This window comes from Danio rerio, chromosome 8 (genome assembly GCF_052040795.2).
Source record: "Danio rerio strain M-AB ecotype USA chromosome 8, GRCz13ab, whole genome shotgun sequence".
NCBI lineage: Eukaryota > Metazoa > Chordata > Actinopteri > Cypriniformes > Danionidae > Danio > Danio rerio.
The window spans coordinates 21,699,594-21,726,343 of NC_141028.1; the positions used below are offsets into that span (position 1 = coordinate 21,699,594).

At 36.7% G+C, this 26,750-nt stretch overlaps 1 protein-coding gene and 1 long non-coding RNA gene across 8 annotated transcripts in view; one reads left to right on the plus strand and one right to left on the minus strand.

Annotated features, from left to right (window-relative positions):
- si:ch211-120j21.2 overlaps window positions 1-26,750 on the plus strand; it is a 238,426-nt gene that overhangs the window by 89,014 nt on the left and 122,662 nt on the right. The gene's annotated exons all lie outside the window — the stretch shown is intronic.
- The window catches only part of trabd2b (TraB domain containing 2B), a 102,306-nt gene that overhangs the window by 26,237 nt on the left and 49,319 nt on the right, over window positions 1-26,750 (minus strand). For both annotated transcript variants that reach the window (XM_087263662.1, NM_001270477.1), the window contains exon 3: window positions 5,043-5,189. In XM_087263662.1, coding sequence (XP_087119788.1) covers window positions 5,043-5,189 — 147 coding nt within the window. The remainder of the gene's footprint in view (window positions 1-5,042; window positions 5,190-26,750) is intronic.

Consider the following 26,750-nt stretch of genomic DNA (forward strand, 5'->3'; position numbering starts at 1 on the left):
GAACGACGTTATGAAGTAGCCCACACTCTTCCCTTTAAAGATTTACCCGTCGTGTCCTCAGGAGTGTGAACTTTGTGCATTTAATATTGAGTAAAAGCCCCAATTAGATGTCGGCAGCAAACGTCGGCAGCCATGCCTCCAATTTCAGATGTCTCCATTTTCTCCCATCCACACTGACACAGAGCAGCAGCATCTAAAAATTAAAACGGCCTCTTCAGCGTTTCCAAAATACCCCATTTTCGGCGCTCAAAAACTTTGGGATATTATTGACAGAAGGCTTAATTGTAGCCAAAAGTATGCGTTTTAAAACTGAAACGTACTAGTATGAACAGGTCCTCAGCGTGTGAAGACCTTTGTGTAGTAAACAGTTGAACTAGAAAATTGTAAGACGATTGAAAATAGTTGCTCTTGCTGTTATACATTGTATGGAAAGTTGCAATTGAAAGATGTAAGGTTGCAATTACAATAACTGATGTTGCATTATAAGAAGTTGCATAACAGAGAGATAATATGACATACACAAACTCATAATAACCTGTTTATTTTTTACACTGGCATCCTTATGTTTGTAATCCATCTTTAGAATTAGAAAAGAGTGTACAGATCTTTGGAAGAGAGCAGGGCATTAGGGAAATATATATGGTTATGGACCTCAATTCTGGACCTTTGGCTATAATTGATGGTCGGAAACACAGAGCTTCCCATGTCTTGACTGGCTATACATACACCAGAGATTATAATGGATAATGGTACAAGGACGGAGGAAGTGAGAGAGACTTAAAAGGGAAACCATGAGGTGGCCTCTTGTTAGAATCCAGAGCTCTGGAACGTCTAAATACTATGTATGTGTGTGTGTGTATTTATCCATACGCCTCTAATGAGAGAACAGTTTGGAAATGTGGAGGCAGTGGGGGTAAATAGGGCCGTGCATGTGTGTTTATCTGAGAGATTCCTGCACTAAGGCGCTGAAGTGCAGCAGAGCAGAAAGCCATACGTTTGGCTCCACTGGATGTGTGTGTTCAGACACTGATAGATGAACTGCTGCACCCCTGTAAGCATCCAAACCACTTTTACAGAAGGCTTTTCCAGTAATGCCCTCTTACACCCTCTCTCTGTCCTCCTCCACTGCAATAATGCACAGTATATAGAGAAACTTCAGTGTGCTAGATATCTGAACGGGGTCAGCGGAGGGATGGACAGTTAAAACTGAGATCCAATGTTAGCTTTTTAGGAAAAGTTAATTACAAAAAGTCACATCCATTAAAAAAAATATTTTGTTTCTGCTTGTTCAAACTGCTTATTTAAAATGAGCTGAAACACCACAGTTCATGAGTTGTTTTTTGGACAACTTAATTATTTTATATTCAATCCAATTAAATTTGTAAAAACAATTGAGTTAATAATTTTTTTTTTTCGGGACAACATGAAGGAATTGTGTGGAATCCAGCATTCTTTATGGTGTATAATTGAAGAAAAGATATAAACCTTTGAAAAAAAAACTATTGCTGTTTTTAGTAATAGCTTCCTTTTTAATTTTTTACAAAATGTTGTAATTACTGAATCAAAATATTAAAATGTTTAATTACTGCACAGTAACAAGTGATTTTTTGACATTACTTTAAAAAGTGAGTATATCTGCTGCTTTAAAAGTAACTAGTTAATTTGTCAACCTATTGCTTTAAAATTAAGTATTATTGGTATACTCACTTTTGTAAGTAAAGTCAACTTTTCGCTCTTTGTTTGTTTGTTTGTTTATTTATTTGTTTGTTTGTTAGATTTTATTACTCCTAAAGGGAAATTCACGTCACAGCAGAGAACTCAATACTGAAGATAGATCAAATAAATTACATAAATATAAAACAATAGTAATAAAATTACATTAATACTGCACACCTTAGTTTCAAACAATGAGTAGACACTTGTCCATATCTAATGCTATTACAATCAGCCTAATTCATCTAGTATGACTTTGGTTATTCAGTCTGATCACTGTTGGTAAAATTACTTCTTGTTTCTTTCTCTGTAACACCAAGGCTGAATTATTCTTGCACTAAAAGAGCTTGCATACGCTTGGACTATATCAAAAGGGGATGCCAGGCAGCCATTTAGTATGTTTAGTTTATATGTTACTTGAAAGTGGTTTGGCCAAGAAAGTCTCAAGCCATTTATGGGCCTTTATGCTTGCGTTTTAACTTATTTTTTTTTTTCAGAAATCTAACATTTTAAATCAAATGTAATCTAATGAATTCCTACAAATTAGCCACCAATTCAGCAAAACATAAATAGTTATGTGTTCACATTGGTGAGATCACATTGGTTTGGTTTGCTGTTCATAATAAAAAGAAGGTGCGTTAAAGTCATGTCAGATAAAAATCGTATTTACAAGTTGAATGCTCATGAACGCTACCACCAATTCTTAAAGTCTTGACTTTCCAAGTCAGGGCCTGTCAGTGCAAACATGTTGGAATCACTGTTTTATATTAGAGAGATACCATTTATATATCTTAATATATGTAGATCAGTGGGCAGAATTCATGGCTATTTGGTTGTCACAATTATTGTGAATTCTTTGATCTTCATTTTTTTTAAGCAAAGTTAACCAACCTTGCTTTTTTTTATTGTAGGTACAACACTGTCTTGTGCTTACCAAAGTGACTAGAATGCTCCTGACATTGCTATTATGACTTTGTCAGCTAAATTAACTCAATTATTTTCTTTCCGCTTAGTCCCTTTATTCTTCAGGGGTCACCACAGTGAAATGAAATTATTCAGCATATGTTTTACACAACGGATGTCCTTCCAGCTGCAACCCAGTACTGGGAAACATCCATACACACTCATTCACAGTAGGGCTGTGCGATTAATAGAAATCGAATCACAATCGCAATTTCAAACATTGCGATTAGCTAATCGCAAGAGCCTGTGATATGAAATACAGAATATATAATTTGCCCCACTCAGAGCAAATGCATGACTGTGGTCTGTGTCAGACGGTCTTACTTGCCAATTGAGTGAGCACACTTTCGTTCTGCCCAATAAAAATTGCGCAACCAAACTATTCGAAATGCCCACAATAAAACAAACAAACAGGAAAGCCGGACAAGTAGGAGGATGGCGTCTGCCACTTGAGAAGCAATAACAGATGAATAAATATCAAAGAAAACAGCACGTGGGAGCTGTCTCAAAATTGTTGCCACAGCACTTGGAAACACAACAACCCGCACTTAATAAAGCACCACAGGCAGCCAGACGAGGAGTGTCTTGCTAAAGAGTCAACTATTGGCTGTGTGACTCAATATAGTAGCTAGCAACAGCAAAGTAACATTTCAGAGTTGTTTGCAGCTGTTACACCATATGAAAAACATCACGAAGGCCCCAGGAAATTAACTAACGCCATAACTCAATACTGTTTGCTCTACAGAAAAATTTGTAAATAATTTCTGAATATTTATAAATAAATTTGAATAAATATTGGAGTAATTTAATATCTTTTTAGTTTCTTTTTAAACTAACATTTTAGTGGTAAGAATCAAAAAATGGAGATGAAGCTTGACTACAAAATGAAATCGCAAATCAAATCGAAATCGCAAAATCTTTTTAAAAAATAGCAATTAGATATTTATTTGCACAGCCCTAATTCACACACAAATACTATGGCCAATTTAGTTTATTCAATTCACCTACTGCATGTCATTTACTGTGGGGGAAACCGATGTACGGAAGTGCCAACTGACTCAGCCGGGACTTGAACCAGCAACTTTCTTGCCGTGAGGCAAATGTGCTAACCATGAGCCATGAATATGATTTTATTAATGAAATGCATTATGGGACCTTGATCTTTTCTTCAAAAAGTTTTGATGTAGGACATTTTGAAAAAGTGCCATTTATTGACATTTTTACTAGTTTGAAGTCAATTTTTGTCTGTCTTAGTGTTGTGAATTGCGAAACAAGAACCTGCTAATGAACCAGTACTTTTGTTTCTGTTATTTTATATCTTCTGTTGTTTAATTTCTAAAACGTCAATAAGTACCTGCCTTTGTTAAACTACAGAGTTGAAATTTCAGCTTGAAAAGTTCACAGAGCATAGATAAAAGTCCCATAATGCAATTTATAAATGCAAATAAGCAGAAAAAATATCACAGTTTATTATATGAATATTTTTTTATAGTGTAAAGGCTCGTACACACAGGGACGCTTTTCATTTGCGTTTATCATCAGCATTTTTCGAGACATTGTTTTGCATTCAAACCCTAGCGAATACACTGGCATCAAGCAGAAAAGTATGCAAAATCAGTCCTTGACGTTAGATGGCGCTCAATGAAAAACAGCAAGACTCCGGTGCACAGGGTGGCACTACACAACTTTAAGCTTCTGACCCCGCTTGAATCATAGAAGAAGACAAAAAGAAAAATTCTAAACGAAAAAACAAGCATGAGGCGTTTCTTAGAAAATTCCGCTTTTACGCCTGCCGTATTGGGCGTTGGTGTGCACAATCACATAGACACCCTTTATTTAGTCATGAGGCGTTAAACGTTGACGAAAAACACGAGCAATAAGCATCCCGGTGTGAACAGGCCTTAAGAATTAACGTCTCAGGAGGACATGAAAGCAACATTAAGTAGAATACTCGGCTCTGGCTCTAAGTCATGCACTACATAATTACAGCAAGGGGTATATAAACAGACAGCAGAGAAAGAGAGAGAGAGCACAGATCCCTTATCAGACAGGAGAGCCATTAGCTGACCTGCCTCTGACCTGTGCAGGAAATATGGAACAACAGAAAGAAATTTCCTCCCTTCTTTCCTCGTGCTTCTCCCTCACATATTTCCTAAAATGTTCATTCTCTCTCTCGCTATGTGTGTTTGGTGTTGCTTTAATCTCAAAGCGTGTTGCAGGGTGAAGTGGAGAATTATAGGCTATCCATCAGACTGAACCTGCTGCAGCTCAAACTTTAAGCTCATAATGACTGCAATACATCACACACATGCACAGTTACACAAGTATACACATACTGCTACAATGTACTGTTTTCGTGTGTGTACCTGGGATGTGTCATGATTGAAGATGATGGAGTTGAGGTCTCCACAATTGTAGTGTGCAATGAGGTCCTCTGTAGTAAAGGTGCCCTGCAGAATGCCTGCACGCAAACTCTCATGCTGCAGTAGAGTCTGGTTCAGGGCAAACAACACCTGCAGAGAGAGAGAGAGAAAGAGTTTTTTTTTTTTGTCATTTTCAACACATTAAATACACAAGTTAAGTCACTCCCAAACACATAATATGATGTCACATTGGATAGTGCTCACAAACGCGCACTAAAAATAATAGTCAGTTTTTTTCTTTTAAAGGTGCCAAGATATTACATCTGCGTACTGTAAAATGCACAATTAAGTGATGGGATTTTATTTCTAAATGGCCGAAATATTATTTTTTATTCCAAATTTTTTTTTTTACATATTTGTTCACATTGCTGCTAACAAAGAGAGAGCTACAGCATACAGTAGATGGCTGTTTTTGCTATGGATAAAAAAAATAAAATAAAGTTGGTTATGATTTCCTTAAGGCGGCATTGTGACTCAGTGATTTGCACTGTCGCCTCACTGCAAGAGGGTTGCTGGTTTGAGTCCCGGCTGGTTCAGTTGGCATTTCTGTGTGGAGTTTGCATGATCGCGTGGGTTTCCTCCGGGTGTTCATAGACATGTAGAGGTGAATTGTATGAACTAAATTGGCCATAGTGTATGAGTGTGTGTGAATGAGATTTTTAAAAGTTCCCCATGCATTTACTGAAAGATATATTAAAAAAAAAAAAAAAAACATATATATATATATATATATATATATATACTTATTTGTTTATTTATTTTTTAAAGAAAGCTTATGTTGAAAAAAGGATGTATTTACAACTAGAGCTTGCTTGTTTTGACACAATATTTAAAATATTTTGCTAAGATTTTTTTATCATTAAAATATTATTGTATTAATAAATGGAAATTTATTATTGTATTATTGAAAATATTAAATTATAATACATTTTTGATTGGGCAAATAAAAATATTTTCCATCTGGGCCATTCGAAAATCTTCTTTGTGTTTAGCCCTGTATGAGTCTAAAATTTTGTTCATAGGGGTCCTAATAATGTCTTTAAAAGTCTTGAATTTAACTTGGTGAAACCAGCAGAAACCCTGGAGAGTGTGTATTGGTGTTTCCCTTTACTGGGTTGTGGCTGAAAGGGTATTTTCTGCATAAAACTTATCGTGGAATAGTTGGCGGTTAAATTCCGCTGTGGCGACCCCTAATAAATAAGGGACTAACCCGATGGAAAATTAATTTCCTTAATCTCACAATTATTATTCTATTGAAATCTTGGTTTTATAAGGAAATTTTTGATATATATAAACTATTATTTTTATATAACTATTATTTTGAGATTAAATTCAGTGAGAGATTATCAACATGCAATTCTTTTTTACAGCACTTTGAGTTTATTTGTTTATATCTTTAGATTTTGTCCTTTCTCATATTTCTGGGTTTTCTTTTTACATTTCTTATTTCATATCTCACAACTCAATTTTTTGTAAAAAAGTATGTATTGGCTGATACAAAGTCCCAATTTCAGTATGAGAACAATAAAACTGTAAAATGTCAACAGGCATTTGTGAGCATATAACTTTAAATTGCACAATATAAACTAGGCTATATGAACTAGAACATACAAATTGTGAAAGTTAACTTATAAAACTGCTTTAGTCTTTCATGTGCTATGCGGTGTCCTTTTAGTTTAGAAGAACTGAAATTAAATATATAAAAAGTGTCATTTCTTCTTTTGAACACAAAAGCAGATATTTTGAGGGAAGCTAAAACAAATATTTACTTCCACATGAATAACAAATACTCTTAAAGTGAATGGGTTTACATGTTTCCAGCTGTATTCAAAATATCTCTAATGTTCAACAAAAAAAGGTGAAAATCAATCAGGTTTGGAACAAGTAAGAGGTGACTAAATGATAACATTTTAGTGGGTGAACAATTCTTTTAAGTTATTGTTGTAATAAGTTTGTTGTAATAAGTTATTTATTCATTCATTTTCCTTTGGCTTAGTCCCTTTATTCTTCAGGGGTCGCCACAGCGGAATAAAACACTAAATTATTCAGCATATGCTTTCACACAGAAGATACCCTTTCAGCTGCAACCCAGTTCTGGGAAGCATCTATTAAAACTTATTCACACGCATACACTACAACCAATTTAGCTTACTCAATTTACCTATACCGCATGTCTTTGGACTGTGGTGGAAACTAGAGCACCCGTAGGAAACCCACACTAACATGGGGAGAACATGCAAACTCCACACACAAACGCTAACTGACCCAGCCTGGACTTGAACCAGAAACCTTCTTGCTGTGAGGTGACAGTGCTAACCACTGAGCCACCATGTCACCATAATAAGTTGTTATTTCTTAATAATGTATTCAAATTAATTTCATATGCGTGAATATACTGCAGCATGTATAGAATATTTAGTAGCCTAACTTACAATATTTTGTTTAGTTGCCTGTCTCGAAATTATTTTGAAGTATTGTGATCTCATTTTATCCAGCACTAAGAAGCTCCCACATACAGCCAGGTACAAATAAGCCAGAAAGTTCCTACAGAAACGGGTATGAGAAAGAGAAACAAAAAAGACAGGGAGTGCTCCTTTAAAAGCGGCTCTATCTCCAGGGTCCAAGGGTTGTAAATTTACAGCTCCCATTAAAATAAAAAGTAAACCCTCTTTAGAGAGAATTTATGGTGTGCAACAGCCACAGACCACAGCGACACTGCAGCTGTCCCAGACTCTTGGGGTTCAACTTCACACTCCCGCCCAATTCACTCACACAACACGCCTGACTGGCTGACTCACTCCACTCTGGCTGTCAATCAAAGCTAAGCGTTTTGACAGCAGAGTCCGTTGGAGAGGGGAAGGGGGAGTTTTTTCACTTCTTTTGCATGGAAAGGTATATTGAATTTCACGCTGCCGTGCATTCTGCTGGCTAACACGTTTGTACCTGATCATGTGTGGTCAGTTGATTTGTGTACTTGATTACACCTCTCTATTTTGGCTAGGACCCGTCATTCTAATTGCCCTGGAGATTTACAGGGAAAGGGTGTGTTTGGGAGTGTGTGTGACAGAAATACAGTAATGAAAATGGTCTATGAAAGTAGCGATGCTGATTGATTTATGTACTAGCTTAAAGGCTACAGAAGATTTAGTCCCTGCCTCATACAGAAAGGTTGGAAATGAGTATGTGCTGCTGTTCTATTTAGCACTGGGAATGAAATGCAGATTGCTGTTTTGCTCAATATTCCGGCAGGCTTGGTCTGAATAGTGGGCATCACCAACAGCAAACCAAGCTTAACACCACTTTATATGGATACTTTTTATATTATAGCTTACCATAGCCTAAAGCCTTGCTGTCTGTCTGTCTGTCTGTCTGCCTGCATGATGCAGAAATTGACAGATTTCTCTATTGAATTTCTTTTGAATGGAACTATTGCAATTTGTGCAAAATGAAAACAAAGTTGTGCCAGCAGTGTGACAAAATTAGCTTAATATTACGATTTTTTAAGAGACATTGATGGTTGGATGGATGAATCCACATTTTGTTTATAAACAACACATGAAAACAGACTTACCTCATATTTTAAAATAAACAAAACATGCTTCTTGTAGAACAACATTGTAACTAGTGGTACTTCTGTATATACGTATATACACACTCACCGGCCACTTTATTAGGTGCACCTTACTAGACCACCTTTTGCCTTCAGAACTGGCATAGATTCAACAAGGTACTATTTTGTCCCTACTATCAGAATGTCGCAGCAGAAATCGAGACTCATCAAACCAGGCACTGTTTTTTCAATCATCTATTGCCCAATTATGGTGAGCCTGTGCCAATTGTAGCCTCAGTTTCCTATTCTTAGCTGACAGGAGCGGCACCCGGTGTGATCATCTGCTGCTGTAGCTCATCTGCCTCAAGGTTGGACATGTTGTGCATTCAGAGATGCTCTTCTAAATACCTTGATTGTAACGAGTGGTTATGTCTGTTACCGTTGCCTTTCTATCAGCTGGAACCAGTCTGGGCATTCTCCTCTGACCTTTGGCATCAACAAGGCATTTGCGCCCACAGAACTGCCGCTCACTAAATATTTTTTCTTTTTCAGACTATTCTCTGTAAACTCTAGAGATGGTTATGCTTGAAAATCCCAGTAGATCAGCAGTTTCTGAAATACTTAGACCAGCCCGTCTGGCACCAACAACCATGCCACATTCAAAGTCACTTAAATCACCTTTCCTCCACATTCTGGTGCTCTGTTTGACTTGCAGCAGTTAGTCTTGACCATGTCTAAATGCTTAAATGCATTGAGTTGTTGCCATGTGATAGGCTGATTAGAAATTTGCGTTAACTAGCAGTTGTTGAGTATAAGATACTATTTTGCAAGTCCAATGTTCTTGAGATCAAAAAAGAACAAAAATATATTGTGTTTTTTTTAAAGCAAAACACAAAAAATGTAAGAAAATAATGTTATGTGTTTTTTTTTTTAAAAGCCATCACCAAATTGTTTTAGACCACAAATATGAAAAAATGTCCCTTAAAAACTGGAGGGACTGATAATCTGCTCCAAAGACAGCAGGAATCAACTGATCTATAATAATCAAAATATCTGCAACTATTAGGCTTATAGAAGCTATTCACCATTAGTTTAAAACATGGACTCATTTAATAGATTTTGATCATTTGCTATAGCTTTAATGAGTAGCTTGCTCAGTACTACTGCATGATGTTGTGCTTTTATTTAATCTATCAAGCGTTCTTTTAAACAATCTATTTAAAGCCTAGTACTCTCAGATCTTTGTCATTCCGCCAGCACGGTAATCCCAAAATGGACCACGATCAAACCAGCACCAGAAGAGTATGAATGCACTCCGTCTATCGCACTTCACATCCAGCCAGAAACTCTTGAACGGACCCCCTGCCAGCCTTGTAATCGCCGGGCGTTTATTTCAATATTGCGTGTGTTGTTTTATTGTCTTCATTTTTAGGTTGCCATGTCATGTCGAGGTTTTGCCCTCCTGTGCAGATGTGCTCTCCTTGTGCCATGGTATGCACCCACATATGGGAGCTTTATAGTGATGCCAGCTGCTGAAGCGGCCATGGCACGCTCAGATTAGGAGACGGGTGTTTGACCCATCTGCCTCTCTTCTGTGCTGGTGCCAAAAATGAGGAGTTTCCCTTAACCTTAAGCACATTCCATGAGAAAAATGGAGATGAAAGCACGACTGGGATGTGATAGATAGAGGGATTAAAGGATGGGACGGCGAGGACGAAAGCGAGCCAGGAAAAAGAATTGGATCATTCTGTGCTCCTTTGCTGTTTATTTGATGGACAGAGTGTGAGAGAGCACAGACTTTAAGGCCCAGTGCTTTGTGTGTGTGTATGCAGGATGAAGGATGGCTGAAGTGTGTGAGAATGTTCCATTTGTTGAAGTGTGAACACCCTTTAGCATGCATTGTGCTAAACAAAAGCATATTTTCACAACGTAATGGAGACTTCACAGGGTGGTAGTAGGTGTGCAGGTTAGCCAGATGGGCTCTTATGCTAGGGCTTGGACGAAATTGACATTACAATATTCAGTTTTTCTGCGACATAAATTGCGATTTGAAATATACTTCTCTAGATAGATTGAATAACAATTTTTGTGAATATATGATTATTTTACAATGATTAAATAGGGGAGTGCATCTGCATAAATGATTAAATTAACTTTATTGCACATTTTTTTATTTGATGTTTGATGTAATCTCAACTGAAACACGAAAGGGAGAGGGCAGGGCACACAGTAGCACTGTCCCTTAAAAAACAGTCAATATTTGGTTTTCATCAAAGCTCCAAATTATTAAAATTAACTTTCCTCTTAGCCAGCGCCAAGATCTAAAATTCTGATACTTCTAAGCCTCCATACAAAGGTCAACAGATAAATCCAAATAATAATCAAGTGGTTTAATCCAAGTCCACGGAAACTCAGGGTGCTTTCACACCTAGATTTTTGTTTCTGAACCTGTCTTGTTTGCCCAGATAGCGTGGTTCTTTTGGCATTTTTGGCAATCGCGCTTGGATCTGCATCAAATCATCCGGTCTGAGCGCCTAAATGAGGTGGTCTCAGCTTGATTGAAACGAACAATCCAGCCGATCGATTGTATTTAGAAAGAAAAATGATCTGAGCCCGGCAAAATCACAGTGTATCATGGATATGTAATAGGTATATATGGCTATATAAAGAGAGAATTATGAATAGGGCGGAATGTCATTCCTACCAGTAAATGTGCGTTTCATGTCAAATACGAAAGTGAAAATATGCTGGACTATTAATGAGCGCTGTTTATCTGTTAGGAACATTGACTGAACTGCAGTCTCTCCAAGGGCTCTGTATGAGAGAGTCTTACCTCTGATTTATATCTGGTGATGATGTCTGTGGGCGTCACCATTCAAAGTTAAAGCGCAGGTTTCCGCTTATAATGTCTTATTGCTCATCACCGTAAATTAAAATAAGGATGCATGACAGCTGAGTGGGACAAAATAAACCATGAAACTATGACCAATGTAAGGAGAGTTTACTCACACATGACTGTTTTAGCTTTTTTGGTCTGTTTAGAAACTTTGCTGTGCGAAAGCGAACTGCACCAAGAACATAAAGCAACATAATAGCAATTTTTATCCCTGTTTCGTAACAAATGAATCGATTGACAGGTTTAAAAGCACCCTTAGTGCTCATGCTTAACATGATCAACAGAATAAATTTAGGTCCTTATTAACATAAACACTGGTCAAAAATTGTAATTAGAAAGCTCAACCAAACCTGCTTGACACACAAGAAGAATCATTGGTTCTTGAGCATCAAGCAAGCATGCTTTGTTTTATGACCAAATTTGAAAGCTGCTATCACTTGGTTAATGTATATGTAAGTAAAATCCTTAATTATATTATTTTAATATAATTATTTTATAAAGCAACTATCTTGATTAAAAAGACTTTATTTATATCACTTAATTCACATGGATGTTTTTGTTAGCTCTTTAATAACATTTTTAAATGTCTGAGTTTGGGGTGAATAGATAAATTTCTATGATTTGATTACAATTTATTCATTTGTGATCTGAAGACATGAGAGTAAGTGATGACCATTTTGGGGTGAACTCGAGGTGCGTTCCAAAATCGCATACCTATGCACTATTTTATGCCATTTTGTAGTATAAATAATATAAATAGTGCATCCACACTAAAAACCCTAAAAAGAATAAGTGCACTTTAATTACCCCTTATCATGCACTTATTCAACCAGTAAAATCAAGTGTGGAATGATGGACACTTGATGGACAGACTCAACAGCTGCTGCTTTGCTCATGTATCAGAAGGGGAGGAGCTTTCGGGCGCTCATAATGGATTATTTATTTTAAATTGTGAAAGCAAAATTCACCTACGAGAGTGATTATAGCGCCTCCTGATGGTGAATGCGGTTATACTCATGACAGGTATTATTTGGTAGTTTGGACATTCATTTTACTAATTTGGCAATGGTCAAACATTATCAGGGAATCGGTTTGAATTTCCGCTTAGTAAACTTTAGTGCTCCGTCTGAGATGACACTACATACATATACAATGCTGTTGAGTGTGTAAGTGCATAAGTAAATGGTTTATAGTGTGCTATTTGGGACGTAGCTTAGGTATTTAACATACATTTTAGAAGCAGTTTAACCAGGATGGTGTAAGAGTGCAATCATTTACAAATGTAAGAGAAAAGCAGTGGTAATATATATATATATATATATATATATATATATATATATATATATATATATATATATATATATATATATATATATAATTTTTTTTATTATTATTATTATATATTTTTTTTTGATTACTTAAGAGCAAGACTAGGTAAGACTACCAGGTGCAAATGGGCCCAGAGTCTCGTGGACTGATTAAAGACAGAAACTCCTCTGCAAACAACTAAGTTTTTAGAACCCAGCCTGCTCCTGGAACGTCTAACCTTCTCCCAAGCATTGCATTCCAAAATTTCATTAGCGGTTTGGAAAGAATCAATAGAGAAAATGACCAAGTGAGGGAGGGAAACACAAAAGAAGAGAATGTTAATTCCCATGTAATGTTCCCAAATGAGAGGAGGAAAAAGAAACATGCTATTTCATTGACACATGTGAGGATGAAAGACTTGTGTCTGCGGTCCAACAGACTCCTTTTTCTAGTTCAGCTGTTGCAGATCTTCTACGCAACCAACAAGACATTATCAATCTCACACCTTCATTTCTTTGTATCTTGTTTTCAGTCAACTCTCCAGCATTGCTCGCTCATTTTCATTGTTGTTTATGGAAAGTTTTGAGGTAGAACAGAGGGAGAGAGGATGGCAAAATAAATAATAGCTGGCTGCAAACGCATATTCGCCACAGCTGGAAGTGATTTAGTCTCTTTTAGAGTGGACAACGGCATTATGGGAAAAGTGCAGATGGGCACAGGTGCAGTCAGTGGGCAGTGTGAGCCAAAATCAAATTATAGTCTCCAAACAGAGAAAGGAAAAACAGCAGTCGAGCATGGCTGACCACTTCTCCTGTGGATGACACTAGCTATTTATTGCTCATTTATTAGAGCTTATTCTGTTTCTTGCCATTTTCCCTGCATGTTTGTACTCACTCTTGACTGCCCCCTGTACTGTATATAACAGAATTATAGTGCCTTTCGAGGATTAGCTTGAGATAACTATTATGCCATGTAATTTTCTTTTTTCAGTAACACTTTAGCAGAATGTTGAACTAATATATATTCTAATGATTTATATGAAAAAACAATGTCATTATTAGTGAATGAAACCCATTGTTTCAGATATCGCCAAGTAGTAAATGTTCCTGGATTAACATCTATGTTGATCCTGGAACAACATTCCAATCAGCCAATCAGAATTAAGGCATGCATTCACAGTTTATGTTATGTTTAGACTTATGGTCAGGTTTATGCACTTCTTTATGTTATCCAACTGTTATTCCCCTCTGATTTTGGGAATAATTTACTGTTGTGGTTAGGGGTAGGGAGTAGGTATGGAATACATTTTCGAACAAAAATAGATGTTAATCCAGGATCGCATCATACTTTGCAAAATCAGGAGGTACTTCAGATAGCGTCAAGATTTTAATCTATATAATTTATTATGTGTATTGAACAATACTTTAATTATTAAAGTTTAACTATTATATTAATAGTTATATTATAATTGCTTTTATTTATATTCCATAAATTGTACAGAAAACTAAGTTGTTTATTGGCATCAGTGGTTCCATGATGAAATATCTGTGAAACTTTTAAATGACACAAAAATTAAAATGTCCTTAACTGTAAAAAATGTTTTTATTTAGAACTTTTCATTGAATGACATGATCAAAAAGAAACGCTCATGAAATATTTATAAAAAAATTCTAATATAAAAAGCTTTACAACAACATTAAATTAAAAAAACAAAAGCAGAAACATTTTGCTGGACCAGCCTTAGCAGCAACTTTCTTTGCAGAATGATCAATCCTTGTTTCCCCTCTTGCTACCATTTTTTTTCTTTTTCTCTTTGCTTAGCAAGTGTTGTTTTTAGTCATGTCATGTGTATCCTCTTGTCACTGATCTATCCTACAGTGTGAACACAGCAGCAACTGAATGCTACCCCACAGAGTCATGCAGCGTGAAACATGGCGATGTGACTTCGTGAAGTATAAACTTGGGCATACACCATTTAACCATGTAACCGTATGTGTGAATAACAGTGGCATTTCTAGTAGCTCATAATACCAGTTGTTATCTGCATCTTCACAAATATTTCTGAGCATATCGCTGAAGTAGTTGATCCCCATCAGCTCAAAGTCCTTTCAAGAAGACATTTCACTCTGTGGCCATCTTTAAAATGCCTCCCGGGCATTCTGTTTAAATGGGGAAAGCATCAAATTCTCCAAAACTGCTTGCCAAGCTTACAATCAAATTTCAAATACGGAATGACCAATAACAATAAACAACAACTGTCTCTTTAGTTTCGTTTCTAAACGTTTGAGTAACACAAAATCTGCAGAAACCCACATCTGGTTCGAGCCCCTCCCCCAGAGAATCCTCAGTTTATAGCAATTAATGATTGGCTCCTGTACTAGAAGGCAGGGATTTATTCGCTGGATTGACCGTTAAAATTTTCCCCATTTAAAACTACAAGAGTGACATGTCTTGTGCATGCCTGCCAACACTTTGTTTTTTAAGGGAGTCTCCCGTATTTTAGATCCATCTCCCACCACCCTCTTGTTTAGTTATTTCTCTTTGAAAGCTCCCGTAATTTCAATTAACAATTTTGTTATAGTATCTGATCACAGTGGCTGCCCGAAACCCAGTGCATTGTTCAGTTGCTTAGCTGTGTTATCACACCCCTGACACCTAGACACCCCCCACCCCCTTCACCAGGTATGGTCTTCTTTGTTCTAAAGTCTTTGATCTGCTCCCTGGTGGCATCCACTGCGTAAAACATATGGATAAGTTGGTGGTTCATTCCGCTGTGGTGACCCCAGATTAATAAAGGGACAAAGCTGAAAAAAAGTGAATGAATGAATGACCTTTCCAGCCATTCAAAATCAAGCATTTCAACAGGACATGGTATAAATCACTTTCTATAAAAGACTTTCATTGCCTCTACCGTCACACTAATTCTACATGCTCTCCTTGTCTTGTCTTTTGTTTTAGTCCAGGAATCTGTGAATTACTGCCAACAGAAGTTTGGTCGCACCTCTGTGCAGTTTGGTTTTCCGCTCCTCCCTGACTTGCCAGACAAATCTCTTCATCTTTCTGTCTAATCTCTCTATGCAGTCGTCTCCATCCTGTCAGTCTCCACGGCTTGAACCCTCTGTCAGCCTGCAGTGACCATCTGTGTCTGTTTAATAAGATCATGGAGAGAGTTTCTCTTTTCCTCTCTCTTATTTTCTCTCTCACACCCCCTTTCTCACTTTTTGCACTTGTCCAAAAACAAACTTTGCCATTTGACTTGGCAGCGCCAGTAGCGGAGACTTCAGCCATTCTTTCCTTTCATACGAAAAAAAGAAAATAACAAGACAAAAGAGCAGGAAAATAATCAACTATTGCTCAGCGCTCCAGCTGCTTCTGTGCTGTAAGGAGGAAAGAAGTGAGAAATGACAAGAGAGAATGAAACACGCAGAGAAAGTGAAAGGCTACACCATCGAGACATGGGGAAATGCTCGGGCCGGTCTCTAGGAGCTGAGGGAAAGATGGAATGGAGGGATGAACAAACAGAAAAGGAGAGGAGCATTGTTGAGAGGGGTCAGAAGTCAAGTAAAACTCAGCCCCCTGAAAGCCCATCGCTCTGAACAAACATGCCAGCAGAGATGAGCGGAGCTGCATGGGGCTTCGAGACATTTATTAAAGCCTGTGTGTGTTGGGTGGGGGAATCAGGTTTTATTTGCCTTGTAGAGAAGGAGACCTGGACTGGATTTGTGTTCTACATGACTTCTTGGATCCTACAAGTTGTACACGAAACTCTGTGTAAATCAAGTATTATTGTGGATGAGATATTGAAGGGCATTTGATAAGGATGCATGCTAAACGTTTTTTGGGATACTCAAATAACATTTTAGTCAATATTTCTAAAACAAACAAAAAATATATATTTATTTAGTTAGACTTTTTGGTAGATGTAAAAGTTCCATGCTGTTAAAGGGGTGATCCACTACGATATCATATTTTAAAGTTTTGTTGATGCGTAATGTAGCTGTTTGAACATAAATAACATCTCTGAATGTAATATGCTCAAAGTTCAATGCAAAGGGAGACATTGGTTTTTACAGAGTTAGCTTAGCAAAGCCTACAGTGAATGAAGTCTGGAGACTACAAAAAATACATTCAGGTTAGTTCAGGTTACACGCATTCACCACACGCATACACCCCTGTGCAGTGAAGGGGCGTGGCCAGAGGCTCTGCACTGTTACAGCAGAGAACACTAAAATGCCGTTCAAATGCTGCTATTTAAAGGGACATGGTACAGAGAGAAGTGCTTACAATTTTATTTTAATTATGTTCCAGAGAGTTATAAAAAATATATATAGTGCTAGCATTTGACAAAGGACAGCTTCCAAAATCTCTCCCAGTTCAGTGCTGGATTCGGCTAAGAAACTCCACAAAGAAGGAGCCGCCCCAAACATAATAGACGAAGCGGTGGATTGTGAGCCACAATCTTTAAGTATTATTATTTGTTAAAATCGATCTATTACATGCATAGTTTCTAGCGTTAATGGCATGTTGTAGCAAGGACATAAACAAGGATGTAAATAATGTTGTTTGGGACCGTTATCAATTTTGCTACAAATTGATATTTATTCATCAAACTGCTGTAAACACCAACAATCTTCAACAGCGCTGCAGTGTCTCTCTATGCAGCCGCTTTCCCTGTGTTATACATCTCAAACAACAAACTCGCAAAACATATGTGAATGTTTTATATTATTTACACATGTTTATTCTGAATATATGTTAAAGACACTTGTCAGAATTTATTTTAGAGAGCAGGCCTAAGTTTAGCTGTTTTCTTTTTCATTTTCTGTCTGATCCAGACTCACACTAATTCGGCTAACAGCTACTCTGACGGACAGTATGTACACAGTGCAAAAGCACATGCTTGAAGGGGCGTGATTCTTCTCTTGGTGATGTGGAGCCGATCTGTAAATCACAGCACATTGTTAGCTGACCGATCAGAGCCTCTCGAGGGCGGGCCTTTCGGAGGAACTAGGAAATATGACAGTCGTTTTCATGTCAGCTGAGTAGCTGTATATAACCAAAGATATATGAAATAATAACATTATTTTCTACAAATGAAGCACACGTTGCTTTGCACCTTATAAACGCAACCAAGCCTTAAAAATACATTCTGGACCACCCCTTTAAAGGTTTTTCATGGAACCACTGATGACAATAAGGAACCTTTATGGTCTTATTGAGTAAAAGTAATTTAATTAGTTGCCAAACATTGACTTTGTACATGAATAAAGATGTACCAGACCACATAATAATGAATAACGAAAGAAAGAAAAATAATTATATGGAAAACTTTTTTAGGGAAATCTAACAGGCCATAGACCAAACAAAGAAACACCAAATATTTTTATAGCTGGGGATATTATTCACTCAGTAAATAAACAGTTGAGGTCATCTGTAATTCTCTATTATGATCAAATCCCAAGTGTGTGTGTGTGTGTGTGTGTGTGTGTGTGTGTGTGTGTTACTGCACTTTTGCATTGATCCTTTCACATTCTGAAGATTGCTGTCCCTCCCATTGGGAGAGAAAACTGACTCCCACTGCTCTTTATCAGACCCTGGGGCTTCTGATAGCATCTAAACCACATGATGCTCATTCCTAGGCAGAGCGAGAGAGAAAGACAGAGAGAAAGAGAGAGAATGACTCTACAATCTCTCTCTTATCTACGGGACAGGTTTTCGTCCATTTAATGCCCTCGGACAGCATAATTCTTCTTGAGTGATTTGTAGTTTTCACAAACTCTTGCTGGAGGGTGTGCTGAAACATGAGCGTAACCCATACATTTCAGCATGAAGATGAATGTGCTGAGGAAACCAGGGGGAAAAGAGTCCAGACTCCTGCCACTGCTGTTCATTCATAGCGAAAGACCTGTGTGTGTGTGTGTTTGAGAGAGTCTAAATGAGAAGCAGACAGTGACATTGTGTCATGTTCTCCTGCTCAGAGTCACAGATGAGATCTGGAGCGCAGCTGGGCCGCTTTCCTCCACCCAAACCTGCAGTCTTATCAACATCTCTCCCTCTCTCTGCGATTCATCCTCATCATAATGTTTATTCTCCTTTCATCTACTCCCTGCCCTTCCTGTGCCATTTTCCTTTCATGTGCGTATGTGTGAGTCCACTAATGTTGGCCCAATCTGAGTGTGAGTGCAATTGTGTATAGTCAACATGTACTGTAGGTGTGTTTCATGTGCTCCAGTTGGTTTTTACTTGAGTGTAGGATGCAATGGTCTTCTTTTTTGGTAAAAAATGCCACTTTTAAGAGAAAATGGGTGGAATTGTTGAATAGAAAGCATTACTTTATTGTAATACGTACATCACATAATAATAAAAGGCTATACCCCACCTTCTCATCCCCCAAAAAAGTGAATTTTATCCTTAATATCTCAACCTAATATCATTTTAAACTAGTTTGTTTGTCTTTGGAACACAAATAAATATATTGTGAATAAAACCACTTTCGCCAATAATGCATCTCCTAATTAGTGATGTGTACTATTATCTCAAAAACGGATACATTAGAGCAGTGATAATGTACAAATACAATACATAGTGCTTTATTACTTCTGTGAGTCTAGCAATATTCAGATACATGTAGTAATAAAAAAATAATACACTGTTATAAAATAAAAATAAAACACTGTTTTCATCTTGTGTACAGTTGAAAAATTGTTAGCCCCCCTTTTGACTTATTATTATTATTATTTTAATATTTGCCAAATGATGTTTAACAGAGCAAGGACATTTTCACAGTATGTCTAATAATATCTTTTCTTCTGAAGAAAGTCTTATTTGTTTTATTTTGGCTAGAATAAAAGCAGTTTTTATATTTGTATTAGCCCCTGCTTACTTGAAATCTCACACACTTCCAGCCCCTAAAACATACATAACATAATAAATGTTTTGGTATCTTTATGGTTAAACGTTGCAATGATTTGATTGCAAATGACGTTGCAATGATTTGATTTGATTTTGATTTGATTTGAACGTGGCTCCTGGTCAATTATAATACCAGATTGACATTGTAGATCCAGTGATGTGGACTATTGCGTATGCACATATTGCGATATCAATGCTGAAACGATATATTGTGAAACCCTACTCAAAATGCACATAAGAACTTTTTCTAAATAGCCTGGCATGAACTTATTACCCACATTCTAAAGATTTAATATGTATTTTTTATAGTTATTGATTTATATTTAAATTGACAGAGTCTTCATGGCTTTGAAAAACTAATATATTCTTTATATTCATATTCTTTGTCACGCTAGCTTGATTAGATGAGTCATTTGAAATGTTTTAACAGAAATTCTCAGCAGGTAAATACTTTTAAAGTACAGTTTTGTCAACATTGTCTGTACACAAGAGTTCAGATAAATAAAGATGCAACTAATTAATCAGTCACTATATTCAAATAAATATTATAACGTTATTAGTGGTATTTCAGTAACTCTATGTTATATTTGATTTGACTTTTTTACTGTCTTTGTTAACATACTAATAAGTTTTGTTGTTTTAGTCGTAACTATACATCAGAGATGCCCAAAGGGCCCTTTGTAACCTTTAATTTGGCTCATAATCCCATCTGAGAATGAGAAGGTTAGCCATCATCATTTCTGAATTGACGTAACCTTTTTGTTTGTTTGTTTGTTTTATTGCTGAGCTACAAAAAAGCTCATTGAAATTAAATGTTTCAATTAAATGTAATTAATCTGAGTTTTTAAAGTGTCAATACTGTCACTCGACAAATAGAGGACATGCAGAAGACACTAACGAGCAAATGAAGGCAAATATTAGTGTAACTCCATTCAGAGATTGGTTTTTGTTTTTACTGTAATAAGTTTATTATAAAATGTAATATATATATATATATATATATATATATATATATATATATATATATATTTTAGTTATTTAAAAATATTATTAATTAATTTAAGAAATTACCCATGACAAATATATTTACCTTTTTGCCTACTAGCCTTAATAAAGTTTGTTTTTTGGCCCTTGATTAGAACATTTGGACACCCCTGCTATAGATTTATAGTTATATCTCACAAATACATTTTTAATAACATGCCTTGTTTGAATGTTATCATGTTTGACAAAAAATATTCTGCATAAATATTGAGAAAAACACAACAAATCATTCATTTAAAGCAGGATTATGCTCCAATTAGATTTCACTGAGCCGGAGCTCTTCAACGTTACGAAAATAGAAACCAGTCGACCAACAAAAGGTTTTTTGTTGCAGCTGGAAAGGATGAACTCAGATTATGATGGAGGACACAGAGTTTGTCACTTTGGGGTTTGGATGCAACAAAGATAGAAGAGCCTATGACTTTATGTGTGTAGAAATGACGCACAAAATGCAGCCTAAGCCCAAACAAACACAGCATTTCACGGCAAATCTTTGCAGAACAGTCCAATTTCACACACAGGCTGCGCCAGCATTGCCTGCAGGCCACTGTCTCGCAGACTAGATGAGAAGCAGAGAAAAAGTGTGTGCATGGTTAGCTAATGGCAGGCATATGGTGTCCTGTGTGTACAGTACATGTGACCTGATGACAGAAAACATAGAAGTGTGTGTCTGTGCGCTGTCATATCAGGAGCGTTAACGTGTGCTGAATGCATATGTGTGTGATTGTGTAGTCATCCGGAGGGGTCGGCCTCCTCCGTCAAATTCAATGTACTCCATTAAAACACGAAAGGTTCCTGTCATCACGTTCGTACACACTGCAACAAGAACAAGCTGTCTGAGCCCGAGCAGATACTGATGGAGCTTTCACAGACGGAGGAGCCAGCGCTTTCTCTCTCAGTGCAGGCAGAGGTTTGAACGCAGAACCGAGTGACACTTTTTTTCTGATGGAAAATATGTACAGTGCTTGAGCAGTCTTATGTCATCTTTTTCTCGTGCTTTCGCTCTCTTTTTTTGGCACTCATCATCACAAGGCCCACAAGCTCTGTAATATACAGTCATGTGTGTTTACGCTGATGCATGTAGATGAAAATGCTGAGGAGGCCCTTGCTAGGACGACATTTTGTTTTTGCATATGCAGACACATTTACACATATGCATGGTTTGCATATGCACAGACATTTGTGATTAATTAAAGAAATAGTTCACATAAACAATTTTTTGTTTTATTGGAAATTATGTTTTCACAAAAAATATGTTCATTCATTCATTTTCACCCGGTTTAGTTCCTTATTTATGATTGGTCGCCACAGCAGGAATGAACCGCCAACTATTACAGCATATGTTTTACGCAGCAGATGCCCTTCCAGCCGCAACCAGTACTGGGAAACACCCATACACTCTCATATTATGCACTCTTAACACTACGGCCAATTTAGTTCATCCAATTCACCTATAGCGCATTTCTTTGAACTGTGGGGGAAACAGGAGCACCAGGAGGAAACCCAAGTGAACACTGGGACAAGATGCAAACTCCACACAGAAATGCCAACTGACCCAGCTAGGACTCGCACCAGTGACCTTGTTGCTGTGAGGTGACAATGCTAACCACTGAGCTACCGTGACGCGAACAAAAAAAAAGAAGACATTTTTAATATAATAAAATTTGAATAATTACTTATTTTATTTCACAAACTAAAATGTTCAATAAAAAATTTAATAAATAATTAAATATGTAAGTGATTTTTGTTTATCTATTTAAAAAAAAGAATTGTTTATGGGGGAAATGTATATCTGAGAAAATTAATCATTTTAAATGTAATAAAATAAAATACAATATATTTCTTAAATAAAATATAATATTTTAATATTTCCCTTTTTTAAGAAAAAATTTGTCTACAAATGTAATGTTAAATAACTTTTTTGGACCCAAAAAAAGAGTGATTAGGACCGAGTAAGAATGATATCTTTAAAAAAAATAGAAACTCTAAACAGCTAAAATAAAATTGTATCAATTGAAATCCAAATTTATTTAATTTTTCTATTAAACTCCCAACAACGATCGGGTCCCATATATGAGTAATGCCGCATTCAGACTGCAAGATTTTCAAAGTAGTCGTGTCATAGATGTTTTCACACTGCATGACTATCATAGGCCAGCATTCTGTTGCTACTGTGTTTACACTGCAAGATAGATTGGTGACCGCGGATTTCACACCGCATGACTTTACAATAGAAAGAATCACCAACAACTTTGTCTTGGTCTGCAAACTACGCCTCACAACCAAATACATGAAGTGTGTGAGAAGTGACATGGAAACAACACAAGGTCACGTATATCTTTTATTATTAACTACATAAGGAGAAAGAAGCCTTTAGTGCGGTAAAAAATGTTCTTGTTTTGCTCACCTGCCTTTTGAAGGGAATCAGCAATTTCTCTCAAACTTTTTTTTTTTTCGACCCGGTTGTGATATTGCTCGGATGACAGTTCAAGCAGTCATGGGTGCTCCTGCCAAATTTCCACTAGTTTTTCCTCCATTTCTTGAGTCCAAATAGACAGAAAATAAGTGCTTTTAACTTCTCCCCCAACCTCCCACTGGCCTGCAGATACCCACACTAGTGGATGCTGCTCTCTCATAGGCTGTAGGTCATCGGTAATTTTCAGTCAGAACACATTTCACATGGCATGATTTGAATCGCCGACAGCTCCAGATAGCGACTCTTCGTTGATTCTCTCAGATTGTGTCTTTGATAGTTCGCACTGTATGATTGTTACGCACGTGAATGAGCACCGTTTTGCTTGTGATTTCAGGCATTTGTCTGTGATTTCTCAAACCTGTCGGTGAGTCAAAATCCGGGCTAAAATCATGCAGTCTGAACTTGGCATAAGAGGCCCCTAAATTTACCTAAAGGCTTTGTCAGCGACATATCAAAACCTGTAAAACACTAACTTCAGTGTCAGACTTCACTATCTGAGATGTCAATAAATCTGCCAAATCATATTCTCCTTTAAATGTAATAATGTCAGCCACAATGCTTAGAATTACATAAAAAGTAAATCATCTTTGTAGCATGAAAACCATTGTGACCATGAAAAGTCCTGACAAATATGACAAATAAGGTGCAGCCCAGCTCTCTTTCAGATCATCAGAATACATCATGTCAGCTCTTTCGCTCTCCTCCACACCCATCCACACGGGTAGCTTGGCAAAATGGAGTGTGAATTAGAAGCAGATGAAGACTAACAGTCACAGCCAGTGTTTCGGCAAGAATTAGAGCATTTTTACTCTTTCATAGACCTGCATACATTACACACCAGAGAATTTTCCGCCACTGACCAACTTTTTGCAGCAGTGACGGAAAAAATTCAGAAGGCTGTCCATCATTTTGACAGATTACACTACAGTAAATGCCACCCCCACAGTGCCTTTTGTTTTTAGTAATGTTCATATTTTGATTAAAAATAGTTACAGCACACAATAATGTAAATTGAAAGTAAAAGTATCTTATCAGAGGCCACACAGTAAGTGAATAGTTTAATGGAATGGTGAAGGGTTGCTTTTTAGGTATAAACTGCTCTGCATCATTCTCAGGATATAACAGGTTGGGAGTTTATTTCTTTTCATTGCATTTTGATTTTGACAGTTTATAATGTTTACAATACTGCATGCATGAGGCTCTGGTGAGTAGGTAGTATAAAATTCTGACAGTATGATAATCTTAAAAATATCACGGCTTCATGATATTGTGGTTATTCCTCTTAAATATGTGCTTTTTAAATGTTGGTAAAAACAAAACTATTTTTCCCCTTTGAACACCATATTCATTCATTCATTCATTTTCTTGTCGGCTTAGTCCCTTTATTAATCTGGGGTCGCCACAGCGGAATGAACCACCAACTTCTCCAGCAAGTTTTTACGCAGCGGATGCCCTTCCAGGCGCAACCCATCTCTGGGAAATAAACACAATATATTTGATGTTAAAAAACATTTAAAATATTTTGTAACAGTAGCTAAATATGTCAGGCTAAACAATTCAATCAAATCATTTACTTCTGCCGTCTTCATTAGTTTAAAAAAACACCGATTTCTTTACAATTTAAAATAGCGTCTCCTGATATTGTTTTTGCCGGAGATACTGTTGTCTTAAAAACTTAAATAAAAAATCATATACCATACATATACCAAATTACATATACCATAGTTTTTGGATGGCTGAAAATGCCATCACTGTTCCAAAAACACTCGTCTGTCAGCTCTTTTACAACTGCTGGAGCATTTAAAAAGTGAGTACTAAGTGTTTTGAGTAAAATGATGCTTGGCATCTTGCCTCGCTGCCATTATATCAAAAAAAAAATTTAAATAAAAAAATTATTAACTTCCCTAGGGAAAAAACACTTGGGTGGATACGCACCCTAACAACAGAGCATTGTGTGTATGTAAAATACAGAAAACATGCAGACTGCACTGTCCATTTTGTTTGGTTTTGTTGATGTATTTATTTTAAAATTATTTTAATTATGGGTTAATATTTTATTGTTATTGGTGTGGTTAATTATTATAAATAATTAATCATTTTATTCTCTTTAGATACATTTTAAGATTTTTTTTATCATGATTTTATGTCAAAATCACAGAAACGGTGCAGGTGTCATGTTGATTTTTTATTGTTTAATAAGCTGTGTTACTGTATTTTCATATGTAAAATTACACCCATGAAAAGTTTCAAATGGGTCAAAGTCACTTATCCATTCTCATTTAAATTAAATCTGATGTAATGTTATAATATCGCTAAAAACAGTTGATGGGTTAGTAACGCTGTTTATCCATCAGAAAATTGTGAATAAAAACAGACATCATGTCTTCATAGCATTGTAAAAATTATAAATAAATAAATTTGATTGGTATAATAGATTATGACGGAAAACACAAACCAATATAAATAAACACAAACACACAGACGGAGAGTGCTTCCGCTGCTCCATCTGGCTGGATCCTTATCTTTCCTTTGTGCATGAGACGGAGAGAGGGGAAAATGGAAAGAGGGATAAGACCGACATAGACAGACACAGACAGACAGACGACAGGATGAACTCAAGGAAAAGAGACACAGAGAGCCAAGGGATGGAGCCAGCAGAAACGCACGCAAATACACAGACACACACACACACACACACACACACACACACACACACACACACACACACACACACACAAACAGAGTGCCTCTGACTATGTGCTGGTCTTAATTACTGTAGAAAGTGGGAGCTCTTTCTCCCTGTGTTTCTGCCTTCTTTCACAGTGTCTCTTTCTCTCTTGGCCATGCGCAAGTCTCTAAACCGAAGGAGACGTTTATTACTTGACAAGAATGTTCCACAGGTGAGGGCAAGGCCAGTTTGTAAATGAGCCACTGGGTAACTGCAAAGCGAAAGCTGCCAAAATGCAGAATCACAGCTATAGTTGCCTTCATTTATGTCTTGTTTCATTTTAGTCTTCGTTAACCTGTCGCAGTGTTGTTTTGTGTTCATCTGCAGCTTTTTTTTTGTAGGATTAGAGGTCTCTGTTTACATCATTTAAAGGGGAAGTTCACCCAAAAATAAAAATGACACTCTTTTCAGTTGTTCTAAACCTATAGTTTGAGTGTCTTACTCATATTGAACAAAAGAAGATCTTTTTACTGTAAAAATTAAAGCATACATATATTTGTAATATAGAAATCAATGGATACCATGAACAGTTTGAGTATTCTTCTAAATAACTTATTTTACATTTATCAGTAGAAAGACACTTGTGTAGGTGTGGAACAGATTATACTGCATCAGAAGACCACACGGGTGCAACTTCTGTCAGCTAAGAACAGGAAACTAAGGCTACTTTTTGCACACGCTCACCAAAATGAGACCATAGAAGATTGGAAAAACGTTGCCTGGTCTGATGAGTCTCT